This window comes from Lissotriton vulgaris, chromosome 3_1 (genome assembly GCF_964263255.1).
Source record: "Lissotriton vulgaris chromosome 3_1, aLisVul1.2, whole genome shotgun sequence".
NCBI lineage: Eukaryota > Metazoa > Chordata > Amphibia > Caudata > Salamandridae > Lissotriton > Lissotriton vulgaris.
In genome coordinates this window covers 2113186054-2113201385 of record NC_141689.1, presented here as the reverse complement: position 1 = coordinate 2113201385, position 15332 = coordinate 2113186054, and the positions used below count along the sequence as shown (strand labels likewise).

At 43.1% G+C, this 15332-nt stretch overlaps 1 protein-coding gene across 1 annotated transcript in view; it reads right to left on the bottom strand.

Moving 5' to 3' along the window:
* The window catches only part of CORIN (corin, serine peptidase), a 1855778-nt gene that overhangs the window by 316756 nt on the left and 1523690 nt on the right, over positions 1-15332 (bottom strand). The window contains exon 14 of the mRNA XM_086962682.1: positions 2859-2972. Within this exon, the coding sequence (XP_086818808.1) occupies positions 2859-2972 (114 nt within the window). The remainder of the gene's footprint in view (positions 1-2858; positions 2973-15332) is intronic.

Here is a 15332-nt window from a genome sequence, read left to right as displayed (position 1 = left end):
AAAAGGAAGCTCGTCCTGGATCATCCGGATGGCAAGAGGGAGTTTGTTCCAGAGGGATGCGGTGCAAGTCTGGAAGGTTTCCCCCCCAGTACGTTTTTTGTTAAATCTAGAGGTGGTAAGGACATTTTTGGAACCAGAATGAAGAGATCTGACATTCCTGTAGGGGCGCAAACAGGAAGAAAGGTAGGCAGAGCCTTTTCCCTTTATTGCCCTGTGAGCCAGTGTGAGAGCTTTGAATTCAGCCCTCTTCTGTATTGGTAGCCAGTGAAGCGAGCGCCGGTGTGGGGAGATATGCTCTCTGAGGGAAATGCCACATACAGTAGTCGATGGCAGAGCCCTGCAGCCAAACCAATATACAGACCGTTAGCATAGTCCAGGTGTGATGTGATCAAGGCCTGGACTATGGTTCTCCTGGTGTTATTGGGGAGGAAGTTGATCAATTTTTTAACCATCTGGATTTTGGAGAAGCAGACTGCTGATACTGTCTGTACTTGGTTGTGAAAGGAAAGGTTGGAGTCCCAACTGACTCCAAGATTTTTTACAGATACCTTAGGTGATGGGGGGGGCTGAGGTCGAGTGGCCACCAAAGGTTAGGGTCCAAGGGGGATGGCTGATGGAAGAAAAGGACCTTGGTTTTCCGGCGTTAAGTCGGAGGCAGTTGTTGTCCATCCAGCAGGCAATTTTACGCAGACCTTTAAGGGATCAAAAGAGGATTGAGAAAGTCTGTCATAGGAGAACAGGAGTTGGATATCGTCCGCGTATGAGGTGGCTTTAATTGCAGACTGAGCAATCATCTCAGCAAGCGGGGAAAAGTAAACATTAAAAAGAAGTGGGCTTAAGGAGGAGCCCTGAGGGACTCCCCACTTTAGTGGCCGGCTGTTGGAAGTGTACGGGGGGTGAAAACCGCCTGAGTCCTGTTGGACAAAAAAGAGGAATGCCACTTCAAGGCCTGGCCGTGAATGCCCTTGGAGTGGAGACGATCAAGGAGGACAGAATGAGAGACGGTGTCGAATGCTGCTGACAAATCCAGCAGCACCAACACCGCCCTTGAACCTCCATCAAGTTTCCAGCGCACGGCATCAGCCAACTCTATCAGGGCCGATTCCGTGCTGTGACCCTATCTAAATCCATGTAGCGAATCATTGAGTGACCTGTGAGTTTCCAAAAAGTTTGCAAGTTGTTTCTGCACTAATTTTTCTAGTACCTTGGCTGGGGCCGGTAACAGGGAGATGGGTCTGTAGTTAGCCGGCTCGTTGGGATCAGCGTTAGTCTTTTTAAAAATAGGGACTAGTCGTGCATGCTTCCACGAGTCTGGAAAGATACCAGTCCGAAGCGAGTCATTCCAAATGCTATTCAGGATAGGGTTAAGAAGAGGGGCTAAGGCTTTATAATGTTTGGCCGGCCAAGGATCGGTCGGCGAGCCAGATCTACATTTAGATAGTTCTGCTAAAGAGAGATCAAGGGAGATGTCTTCAAAATTAGTTAAGATCTGGGCAGACTATTATCACTGTCTAATAAAATGATGTATTGAAAGGCTATTCTGTGTTTTTTTTCTGTCATAGCTACTTTAACATGAAATTATGCATATTTAACTATGCAGTTATTAGACAACATGATGTATTATATTATTTGCACTTGCTGTAGCATACTTTGTACCCTCGTGTTCACAGGCCAGAATTCATGGTCATTTCCACCTCTTTTCCTCATTTAGCTATCTTGATGACATCATAGAGAAGCTGCATCAAAGTACCCTGGAGTTGAGAGGGGTTGTAGAATGAACTCACACAAAAGACTGATTGATCATTTTCAGAAGGAAGGAGTAGAGTGTACCACTTACATAGGGCCAAGATATTAAGTGTTGTCCTACCATCATATCCCGTAAGACATTGCCTTCATCATTCACATCAGTAACACTGGTGACCTCCAGACGTTCTCATATCGACATTTCTCCTTCAGGATGGATATGATTCTGTGTTATATACTTGCAGAAAATTATTTAGCCATTTATTTATGGAGGTGTTAGTGCATAAGCACATAATGTGGAGGGGGCATAAAAATGTCATTGACAAATGGTAAATGCTTCATACTGCTTCTTAGTTTAGGCTTGACACTTCCAATGCCCCTTTGCACTTTTTTATATGTAGTTAAATATCTTGGACCTACAGAGCTGCAGCATCAACAGTCTGGGTGGCTATCTCCTAATTGTAACTTAGGTAGGAAAGAACAATGGGGCATATTAACAAGGCCAGGCGATAATTTTCGCTAAGTGCACTTAGCTCTAAGATAATTATCGCCGGCCAACTCTGAATTTTATCGCGGAGATAGCGTGCAACACTTATCTCCAAAGCGATTAAACTCAGAACGCAAGCTGCCAATTGTGAGATTATCGCTGGAAATACAGCGATAATCCCACAAGGTTTGGCGATAGCTTGCTGATAGGGATAGACCTACTTAGCCATGATATCCACCTTACATAGAATATCATGGCTAAGTCAGAAAAATACCAGACGTTTAAAAGCAGCGTTAACCGCAGTTAGCACTGCTTTTTTATCGTTAACAGGGTTAGTGATATCCTTGATAATAGGAGAAATGTCGCTTAGCGACATTTCTCCTATTATTTTACTCTGGAACGCCCCCTTTGCATCTCATTAGAGATGCAAGGGGAAGCGTAGAGTAAAAGGGTGATAACATGCACATTTGCGTGTTAGCACCCTGTTGCTGATAGGGCGTTCGTTTACCTCTGCTTTTTTGGCTTTTAAAGCCAAAAAAGCAGAGATAAAGCCCTTGTTAATATGCCCCAATGTTCCTAGCTTAATATCAGCAGGAAGTTAATGAAAAATCAAAGAATATTTACTCACAGCAGTTCTTCTCGTCCACTTGATCAGGACAGTCAGGGAAGCCGTCACAGATCATAGAAGACTTTATGCAGTGGTTGGTAGAGGGGCATTCCCACAGGCCTCTCTCAGCACAGCCTAGAATTGGGAGGAGAAAAACATTAGACAATACGATTTATTTAGAGAAGTTTTTCAAATAGTGGTAACATACAATTAGCAGCTTCTTAAGGGTACTTTACACAGTGGTAGGTAACACTAGGTAGGAGCTATCCATCAATGGTAGAGAAAGAACTGAATATATTTGCACTGATTGTTTTTTATGAAAACGGACATGTATCTACCCCTCGCTGACCAATGCTAAACACTCCTGACCTACATATTTTTTTCTATGCTCCTAACATGATTACACCTCTGGAAGAATGCACTGTTTTGCCTGATCTCTATGAAGTTGTACCAGCTTTCTGATCGGCTGATGGGCAACTGCATAATATTTGCAGTGAATGCTTTGTTGCTCCCTCAGACCTTGTTTTCATCACAGAATTGCATCACAGAATACTACAAAAAATTTAAAACACATCATTTACTAATGAGGATTTCGAATGAATGTTTTTATTTAAGCTTTTCATCTTAAATCTGCCTGAGTGCATATAAAAAAATAATTTATATTTAAAACTATACATTAGTAAGGAAGGAACACATACAATTACCAGAGGTTTGAAGAGAGTAAGAGAAATTTGGCATAAAATAGAAAACTGGTCATGATAACAGTTTTACTGCTTCACAGTTAATGATACCCCTTTTCTTGAAAAGCTGGGTTTCCCCACCCTGATGCAGCCCTGTATAGTTAAGGTTATGCAAAGATCTTCTTTGGGGAGGAATTTAATGCACCTTGCCTATACACTGGCTTTTGGTCAAGCAATTCTCATGTCAAGATACCAATTAGCGATTCTGTAATAGCAATTTTTAAGAAATCGCTATTTCAGAATCGCTAATTGGCATGTATCAAGAAAATCGCAATTTTTTAGCGAGTTCTTGATATTCCTTAATTGCGACTTTGCAAATTGCGAATTTGCAATTGTGGAATACTTTCCCATTCATTTCTATGGGCCTCCTGGCCCATAAGAAGGAATGGCAATTTATTCTCAATTTGCGATTCTCAATTTGCAAATCGCAAATTGAGAATAATTTCAAGGGTGCAGGGGTGTCCAAAGGACACCCTGTTGCACCCCTGAAATAAGTATGGGTGCACATGTGGTGCACATACATGCCCTAAGGGCATGTATGTGCGTCACATGGCACTTTGAAAAAATGCTGAAATGTGCATTTTTCAATGAAATCGCAACTTACCACCAACTAGAAGTTGGTTGTAATTTGCGATTCCTTAAGGGCATTTTGGAATTTTGTTTTGCTTAATAGATTGCATTTAAGGAATCGCAACATTTGTGATTCCTTAAATGCATTCCCAAAATAAGGAATCGCAAATTTTTGCAATTCCTTATTTTGCACCCAAATTCTTTCATACATACCATTTTGCGAAAATGAGTTTGCAAACGCCGAAATTCTGTGAATTTCGGCGTTTGTGAATCCATTTGGCCTTGATACATATGACCCATAGTGAATAACTTTATAGAGCTGTGTCATAGACTTCAAAGCAGCATTTTATATGGTGGATGTAAGAAAGTGAATTATTAATTGGGACGGATGGTAGTCTACCACAAGTAATAAAGTCATTAACTTCTCAAAGGTTTTAGTAATTTAGGTTTGAGCTCAACCCCTGTTAGCAGACAGCCTTAACTTAGAGAAAATGTGTAATGCATTCACAAGTACCAAGACAGTGAAAAAATCAAAGACACAATAGAATTAAAGAATCCTACTCCAATTCATACAAATAGCCAAATATTTAATCAGTGAAATGATACGAAATAACAGAAATCCAATATGGGGAATTCGAGATATGATTTTTGAAATATGAAAGTAAAAAACAGCAGAGAAATAGTAAAGCGCTGTTGGCCATTTCAGTAGGATCATCACCAAACTTTTTGCCATCTCCCTCCTGTTTTCTGAAACAATTTTTGTTGGTTTATAGGGCTCTGTGCACTTTACCACTGCAAACAGTGCTAACGTGTTTGTGTTCTCTCCTTAACATATAGTAGAATTATCTTATACCCAATTGGCATATTTAATTTATTTAGACGTCCCTAGTAAAGTGGTACTACATGTACTCTGAGCCTGTAAATTAAATGCTACTGGTGGGTCTGCAGCACTTGTTGTGCCACCCACTTAAGTAGCCTTGCAAACATGTCTCAGGTCTGTCATTGGAGCCTACATGTGCAGTTTCAAACTGCCAGTTTAACCTGGCAACAAAACCTTTTGTCAGGCCCAAACCTTCCTTTTTTGTTATACATATAAGTCACCCCTAAGATATGCCCTGGACATCCCAGAGGGCAGGGTGCAGTGCATTTAAAAAGTTGGACATGTACTTTTAAGTTTTAGATGTCTTGGTAGTAAAAAACTCTTACATTCGTTTTTCACTAATACTAGGTCTGCCTCTCCCATGATAATACTGGAGTTATCTTATTACAGTTAAGAAGCTGAAAAATCCAAATGGGAGCAGGTAACCAGTATATGTTTGGAATTGTAATATAAAATCCTCTCCTATGGTAAAGTCAGATTTTAAATTACAAATTTGAAAATGCCACTTTTAGAAAGTTGGCATTTTTCTGCCTTTGCCATTTAGTGTCTGCAGCCTGTCTCCGGGTCACAATACTGGGTGTTGCTGACAGTCGGGTTGTATGTATTCTAGACAGCCACTCAGAATAGAGAGCTTAGGTGTGCCTGGGTGGGTCTTAAATGGTAGGATGAGAAGGCGGAGCAGGGCACGGTTCTACTTATACTTGAATAGGCTGTTTCCTGTCTCCACACAAAGGGTTGCATACCCCCTTCAGTTAGACTAGAGCCATGGCAGGGGAGGCAGGAAAAGTGCACTTCAAAGGGAAACCTCTAGAAGCTTTTCCCACTTCAAAGGAGGCACCTGGTACAAACATTGGACCTCAGACACAACCTCTTCAGTACACTTCTGGACCTGTGGAGACTCTACAGTGCTGATGAAAGGACTGCCACTTTGCTGGATTGTCACTATGCTGGACTACTGTCTGAATCGCAGAGATTAGACTTGAACCCAGGACTCTCAGAGTGACTTCAAAAGCTACTCAGCTGTCCACCTATTCAGAGCCAGAGGGACATAACAGACTCACCTGAAACAGCACCTAGATCCGGCTGAAGCAAGGCCCTGACCCCCAAGTGGTGCCCATCTGGTCCTGGACCCTTGGTGTGACCTCAGGCAGGCTGAATTGAAGTTATTGGGCTGTTTGCTCACACAGCCCACCAACGCAAATTTTCATCAACGCAACTCTTTGCACTGCAGCATTGACCGCTCATGGGTAGTGCCATCGTGAAGCTCCAGCCTGCCCACTCAGAATGACAACAGTTTATTCGCACTACTGCAACTGTCTGCGACACCTGCCTGCTCTTCGCGCTACATTACTGACTGTCCTGGACACTTCTTTGGAGTGGAGAAGTGTGGCTCACTGGTTAGAGGAGGCAGACCTGGAAGCAGAGGTCAGCCCGGGACCAGGGTTCAATTCCCGGCTCGGTGGGGTCTTGAGTTGCTAAAATGTCCATGGACTCGACAATTCTCGCTCCGGTGCCTACTCGATCCACGGGTTCACACTCTGCGACTCTGGGCAATAGCTTGCTTAATCTCCACAGCGGCCCCTTGCGGCGGGATGCCTGGCTTTCACCTTGCGGATACCCTGCCGGGGTTATCTCACAGGGGAATACCAGGACAGGTTCCGTAAGCAAGCGCTTAGAAACCGCTCGGTGATTTGCGCTATATAAATTCCTGTACATTTACATTTACATTTCTTTGCTCCTCGCAGTCCCCTCTACTGCAAACATGGGGGCATATTATCAAGGGAGTTTATCTCCGCTTTTTTGGCTTTAAAAGCCAACAAAGCGGAGATAAAATTATCTCCCTATTACCTAGCTGTCGCTAACACCAGTTAGCGACAGCTAGTAGGAGATAGCGACCATCTTGGGCCCCACTTAGCATGTCAGTGATATTTATCACTAATGACATGCAAAGGGGGCGAGCCAAGATGTTAGCGACTGAAAACAGTCGCTAACATCGCTATCTCCTATTACCAACTTTTGGAGATATTCGCGCTAAGGGCGAATATCTCCAAAAGCTAACACCTGCCCTGAGCAGTTCCTAGCAATGTTATCCAATGGGAGGTGGATAACATGGCTAAGAGCATTAGCTCGGTAATGCATGAATATCGCTGACTTTTCAGCGATATTCATGCATTGCGGCGATTTTTATCGCATTTGCGATAAACCTTGGTAATACCAAGGTTTAGTTGCGGTAAAAATCGCCGCAGCTCAGCTGTAAATTTTTGTCTCTAACCAAGCAATAGCGATAATTATCGCTATTGCTTGGTAATATGCCCCATGATTCTTTGAACTGAAATGAGAGGGTAACTTTTCAACGCAACCAATTTGGTCTCTTTATCTGACCCGGGCTCCATCCCAGTCAGCCTGAACTTGTGACTTTCATCCAGTCGTGCACAACCAGATAGCAATGAGTGGTGCTTTGGGTATATTGGTGCTATTTTCATCTAAATCTTTAAAATTGCATATCTCCAGTTCTAATGTTTGGATTTTTGTCATCTTGGTCATGATTTATTTACTGAATTCTACTCTTTTGTTCTAAATTGGTGCAGGATTTTCTTGTGTTGTGTATTCACTACTGTTTGGAAACCTGCATAAATACTTTACACATTGCCTCTAACTTAAGCCTGACTGCTCTGTGCCAAGCTACCACAAGATTGAGCACAGATTAACTTGGGGTATGCTTGTGCCTCACCCCGGCAAGGATTGTGGTTGCTGACTGAGGAGGGTTCCACCTCCCCTCAACCAGTAAGCCAATTTCTCACACGTAGTAATGATAGTCTATGGTCACAGGAGCTCCGGAACAAGGTGCAATACAACACCAAACACAATGGAGCCCGAGTCAAGTACACCAATTGGTCTGAGTCCCAGAGAAAGTTGGAAAGTCAAAAAGATGTAAAAGGTTTCTGTGTCTCTCTTTAGAAAAGTCCTTTCGTCACTTTCCTGAAAAAAAAAAATATTGACATTTTTTCTAAGTCCCAACGCACATTGGAATTAAGTTTGTATTCGGAGGTGTGGGGATGTTTGAGCAGGACAAATCTGAAATCCAATCTGATGCTGTGTAATCATCAGAACCTTCTTGTGGTGCCCAAACAACCACATAAGTACACTCCTAAGGCACCCAGGACTCTAGGGGAGGTACTTAAAGCATCTCCAGGTGTCAGGCAGGGGCCAATGGCAGGGCCCAGTTGCTACTGGTCATTTGGGTACTTCTGGAAAAAGGTCTCTTGCATACTCTTGTCCCTGTAGTCTCACTGGAGCTCTGACAATGGGATTCCTGGAATCGACTTCTTTGTTCTAGGTACAAGTAGAAGCATGTCCAGCCTTTACAAGTAGAAGCATGTCCAGCCTTTCAATTCTCCTCACAGGTATAGAGCAGCATATGCGGTCCTTCTTCTAATCTTCCACAGGTCCAGAACATGCTCCGTGGAAGGTGCCTTGGGTGCTACATTTATGATTGACCGCAGGGAATGGGTGGGTCATTACTGGCTCTTCCCTAACCAATTAGATAAATGTTCCCAGGGCCATCTCTTCCAACTTTTGCAGAGGTTCCGGTTTGCCCAACTGCAAACAATTCCAAAGTGCATCTTATTTCCAAAATTAAAGATGGGAAATCTTTCTACCCTTTGCAGTGCCTGTCTACTCACCTAGAGGTGTGGCCAGAGTAACGAGAAGTCCCTTCCACTGTGATCACTCAGAACCAGTTTTGCCAGCAGCTGTCCTCCATCTGGGTTTGGTGGCAGCCAGGCTAGGGGTCAAAGAATTTGCCCTTTTCTGCTATCATTTAACATTTATTTGTGACTGGGCGGGCACTTTAGAGTTAACTAGGTTCCTGGACCCATCACAACTGGTCCTCCAGCCAGGGTAGAAAATGCCTCCCCACTCCCAGGCCATTTTTCTAGCTCTGGCAGCAGTTATCACACCTCATTAAGGTCAAGTACTTGCTTGACAGCTGCTGGAGAGCTAATGCCGATCAGTTCAGGGAGCTTCAGGCAGGAAGATGTAACTTTCTAAAAGCTACTCTTAACACAATTAATATATGTATCTGTACTCTAGTTTTCATACACAACAGCCAGAGCCTTTCACAGTGAAAACTGCTTTTGGGAGCTTGTCACTGCAGTGGACATTTTAATATTACAATTCTACATGTCCCATTTTTAAATACAATGTAGGCTATAAGGCCTATACAAGGGTGACTTATTAACATTTTAATATTGAAAAGGAAGGTTCCCTCTGCCAAAAGGGCTAGTTTGATAGGTTGGGCTTCAGCTTTAAACTATAGCACTCAGGCTACAATGTTTGGGCTGGAGCCATGTTTTGCTTGTCACACTAGTGGATGTGTCAATAAGTGGTGTTTTCCACATGTGATATTTAACTTTCTGTGCCATAGGTGTATTTTCTACACCATGTAGTATTCAAGACGTCAGTGCTTGAAGATGTTAAAACACTGACGTCTTGAATTGCTCCCGGCCACCATGCCCACCTTTGACACTTTGGCGCATTATTTATGAAGTCAGATTACTCTTTGACTTTGGACTGACAGTTATCGCTCACCTATATTCATCCTTATTTGCGACATATCGGAAATTTATTTAAACGTCATATTGAGATTGCTTTTTGACTATTTGAGTGATCAATATCGTTTGATCAGGTTCATTCATGTTAGTGGAATCCATTATAATCTTCTATACTTCGTCTTGAGCCCTGAAGAAATCTCGACAGAGACGAAACGCGTTGGCTTAAAAAAGAATCAATTTCTGACTATTTGGATTCTAAAAGACGTTTTGAAGTGTATCAATAAAGAACAGTTTCTATTGCTAGTGGATTTGGGACCTGCTCTTGTGATCTTTCCTTTGGACATTTGATGCAATGAAAATTGTTAATGCTATAATTCTGGATGGGTGCTAACTCCAATTTGTTCATTGCTTTTATTTGGTTTTTCCAAATAGGAAGTAAAGAGGAGTGTATTTCCTGGTTTGGAGCACCATGACCATACAAAAATAGCAAAATATAATAACTAGGTCCGAGTTCCTTTGCCTCAACCCCAATTTGTTCTTATTTTCTCTGCATTCAGCACTGTCAAAAACCATATGTTCTCCCATATTCTGCAGATAATCTGACCCGTTTCTACTTAGTTGCTGTCTTTATCACACCCTTAGATCTTCTCATTTGGCATCTACATCTCAGGAGAGAAAAACAAGAACTATGAGAAAGGCAAGCAACTTTTTGCTTTCTTTAATAATATACCTGTTTTTCTAAAGCAGTATGGACATTTTTACAAGATGCTGCAAAAATGTAACATATTGTATTTTGAATAATGTAATAAGTATATTTTTATTATGTTCAGTATTTGTGATTTTTTTTGGATTCTCTTTATTGTTGTTAATAAGGATTTTGGTCCTATAAACTATTTTATAAATCAAAGAAAGTAAATAAATTGACAAATGCAGAAGTGCCAAGTTGCAAAGGGAATCAATTCAATGAAAGAACTATAGCAATATTACTGATTTTCTTGTGCCATAGAAACAAAATGGCTACCTTAAAGACTTTTCTTGATTCACATGCTGCACATTATTCTGCTATCTAGTGTTCAGGTCAGAATTCTCCTCTTGTAGTCCTTTTTTCTGTTTTTTGTTGTTGGGCGTCATCTGTTGTTTCCATTTGGTGTGTTATCAATCTCTCTTCTGAATTCAGATGGCTTCCACCGAAGCACCTGTGGATGGTCACCAACTTCAGATTCTTTTTTCTCTGGGAACTTGGATCTTCACTTTATTTTAAATTGGTTTCCTAGTTTTTTTAAGTTTTGTTATGTATCTTTTCCTTTATCCTTGTTTGCTTTATTTTACCTCATTTCCTGGGAATTTTGAAGATGTGAATCAAGAAAATTTTCCAATCTTCAAAACGATTCTTACTAGTAGGAAACCATGTACGTTTTGCAGTGTGAATATTTTTTCTGGATTCACATACTTTTCGTGAACTTTGTATCCATTCCTTGTTTACGGCGATAGTTGGGTTTGAATGAGCTTAAACTTGCAAACAAATGCTTTAGTACTTTTTGTCCTACATATGATTTTCTGTTCTGGAGACCTATGCATTAGTGCTTTGAGAACATCTGGGCTGATGACCAGGTAGCTGGCATACATGTCACTTAATGAGATTGTTGCAAAGAAGGCTAGGGTGGCTCCATTATTTCTTGTGGAGTGCACTCTGGGCTTTTTATGCCAGGTTTTTATTTCAGCCTTCTTGTGACACTTTTGTATTATCTGAGCTATCCATCTTGCTATGATTCCTTTCTTTACTAATACTCCCTTATACTTGTCTGCAAAGGATACAAAGAACTGGTTTCCTCTGCTGATTGGTTTTGTTCTCTCTATGCAGTACTTTACCGATCTATGTACAGTCCAGCGTGTGCAAGGCTCTTTCAGCTTGAGTCTTTGGCTTCTGAAAGGAACCTGGTATTTGGATAGTTTGGTTCATCTGAAACTGTGATATGACTTTTAGTAGAAAACCTGGGTTGGTTCTCATGACTACCCTGTCTATGTGTATTTGCAAGTATGTCTCCTGGATAGTGTGTGTTTACAACTTGCTTGTGTGTTGGTGCACATTTTGATGGGGTTATTCTCTTAGCTATTTCTAGGAAGCTTTTATATTGAAGAAATGTCTGCATATGCAACCCCTCGTGTAGGCCACAATTGCTGCCCAGTGAACCTTCAGCGAACTGTAGGTCAGTTTTTATCCAGTAGATGAGTTACGAATCTGATGACTGCGGTATTTTGTTTGTGAAAAGGACATACATTGGGCACTACTTCATGTATCTTTTCCATTTGGCTTTGTAGCATTTTCTTCACGCTTCCCTTAGAACGTCCATTATTCTCTCTAGATGACCTAATTGTCCGAATTCTATGTCTTCAGTAGCCATGCTGTGCCATGCTGTGAAGCTCATGGTGTTGGATTCTGAGTGAAGTTTTCCCATCTGCAGGGATATCTAGTTGTGTAAGGCTGGCAGTGTTTGGATGTTGTTAGTGCTATCTCTATTAGATCAGAAAACCATGTTTGCCTCGCCAAGTGGGGGGACTCAAAATGAGTGTCAAGTGCGACTGTTTGCACTTAATTATTGCTAACTGTTTTAGTGGGGTTAGAAGTAAAGCACAGGAACATTTCTATGGCAAGTCTATTGACTGGGTATTTCCCATGGAGTAGCAAAGTGGGACCCTGTACACAGAATTTGGGCTTTTTGCATTCTGTAGTGTTGGGAACAGGTCCAGATCTGATGTCCTCCTCACCTGAAACACTCTTTTTTTTGTTTTTAATTCTTTTTATTGAAACAAGGCATCAACAAAGGACGAAATACAGAAGAATCACATTATAATCTGCAGTACATTTTTAGAGGGGGGGGGGGGGGGGGGTGAAGACCCGATTACATAATGGTCAAAAACTTCACGGGGATGAGGGGACATCAAATACAGAATCTCTAGGCGGCACGCAAATCTCTCCTCTATACTTGTTCCACTGATCCCAGATTGATGCCCATTTTCAGGGATGTCCTCTCGCCATGTACACAGTTTTTTCTCGAAACATACTCCAGTCCAGGTCTTTTTTCCAGTTCTCCAGGGAGGGCGGCAACTCGGAGCCCCACTGTTGGGCAATATTCCTTTTCGCTATCATATAGCCCAGTGTGGTCCACTGTGCAACGTTAAGATCAGTAGGCTCCCATATGTTAAGAAGGCATCTACGCGCCTCTGGCAGTAAGGAGACACCCGTGACTTCATGAATAGTGTTATGAATCTCCCCCTAGTACTCGGCTATGCATCGGCACTTCCAGATGATATGGGGGAATGTACCCAAGAGACCACATTTAAGTCTACACAGTCCGACATCTGACAACCCCATCCGTACAAGGCGAGGCCCGGTGACATAGACCTTGTGTAATACCTTTAACTGTACAAGCTGTAATCCTGCAGGAATAGCGACCACTTTTGGGGAGGACACGGCTGATTGCCAGTCCTCATCATCTAATTCTATTCCGTCATGTGTCCACTTATCTCTCAACTCCCTAAGTAGATCCGCCCTATTATTAATTAGTTTCTTATAGATCAGGGAGATCGTTTTTTCGGGGAGATGACCATCTAAGATTCTATCTTCAAGGGGCGATCCCGCCGGCAGGTCTACCTCCACAGGCAGGGCTGCATGTAACGAATGTCGAATTTGCACATAGCGGAAATATTCAGAGCCGGAGAGCTCGAATTCATCCTGCATTTCTTCAAATGATTTAATCCAACCCTTGCTCCACTTGTCCTTAATAGTAGAGATCCCTATCAGCTCCCACTTATCGAATCCCCTTGTGTTCCACAGCTTACCCAACTTTTCCGAATCAAAAAGCGGGGTAGCTAGTGTCAGCTTGTCCTTCCACCCCAAGGAACTCGTGGCATCATGCCAAATCTTCACTGCATGTTTAGTTGGTCCTGTCAAATCCATTTTCGCTGGTTTAGAATACAGTGCCCGCTGTAGCTACCCCCCCGGGAGGAGCCATTTGTCCATAGGGTATCCGGGATCGGCTACGGGCCCATATGTTCCATGGTTAATCGCAGCTAGCTGGGAAGCCCAATAATAACGTTTGATATCTGGGAGGGCAATACCTCTGTCATACCATGGGAGCGTCAGCTTGGCTAGATCAATACAGGGTCTTCCCTCCCATAACAGCCCACGCTGTAGTCCCTCTACCTCGCGAAAATAACTAGCGGGCACTACATCCAAAGTATTCTGAAGGGCATAAAGGAAGCGAGGCAGAGACATCATCTTGAAGAGGGCCGCTCGGCCCAACAAAGAGATCGGAAGCTTTCGCCAATGAGCGGAGTCACTCCTCAGCCTCTGCAATGGGGGAAGAAGATTTTCAATGTATCTGACTGCCGGGTCTAGAGAAACAAAAATACCCAAGTATCTGAATCCACTTCTAATGATCTGGATGGGGCAGTTTGTAGGGGGAACCGGGGTCTCCCCCTGAGGACATACAACAGAGATTTCCCCCAATTAATGGAGAGTCCGGAGTTTTTACCGAAGGAGTCCAGGACATCGCACACCACCATGAGAGATTTCCGAGGGGAGATCAGGTAGAGCAGAATATCATCCGCGTATAAGGAGATCCGATCTTCCCAATATGGGGGACCACCGTATTCCCCAATTGATGGTTCCCAGCGAATCCAAGCCACCAGGGGTTCCAGAGCCAGTGAGAAAAGGAGGGGGGAGAGGGGGCAGCCTTGCCGGGTGCCCGACCCAAATGAAAGGGTGCCGAGAACCGGCCATTAACCACTATTTGGGCGAGTGGCTCAGCATATAGGAAACGTACCCATCCAATAAAATCAGGCCCAAATCCAAATTTAGCTAGGAATGCCCACAAATAGGGCCATTCCACAGGATCAAAGGCCATGGTCGCGTCAAGGGAAGTGATCACGGCTGGTTCCTGCAGAGTGTGAGCCCTAGCTATCACCCCATGTAATCTGCGTAAGTTCAGGGCCGTATTCCTATGGGGAATAAAGCCTGATTGGTCCGGGTGGATCAATCCACTAATCACTTTGACCAGCCTATTGTAAAGAAGCTTGGCCAATATTTTGGGCTCAGCATTTAATAAAGTAATAGGCCTATAAGAGGCACACTTAGTCTTCGGCTTACCCCTAAGGTGATGCGCCAGCTTATCTGGTCTGAGCTTATACAGCTCGATTGGGAGCCTGTTAGGTCCTAGTGCCTTACCCGAGTTCAACGAGCGAATGGCTTGAGCTATTTCATCTACTGTCAGGGCACTATGCAAAAAAACACAATCCTCTTTGGACAAACAAGGGAGCAGAAAATGTGAGTCTTCCTCCGGCCGATCCGAGACCGAGGTATACACAGTTTGAAAATACGCTGCAAAGCTATCAACAATACTCTGGGGGTCGGTAAGCAACTCCCCCTCATCTGTAACAAGTTCTGGGACTACACGCACAGCACTATCTCTCTTATCCAACCAAGCAATAAGCTTCCCTGCCTTATCTCTGAGATCGTAAAGTTTACCCCTCTGCTCCCTGCCAAGAGCCCTTGCCCTATCAGTGACCAAAGATTCATAATCATGTTGTTTAAGGCTCAGGATATGGAAGTTAGCCTGCGTCACCACTCGCTCCAATTCGTCCTCCAACCTACCAATCTCAGTCTCCGCCTCAACAATCTCTTTATTCCTTTCCTTTTTTGTTCCAGCTATCAATGATAAAGCTTGACCCCTGATGACCGTTTTAAATGCCT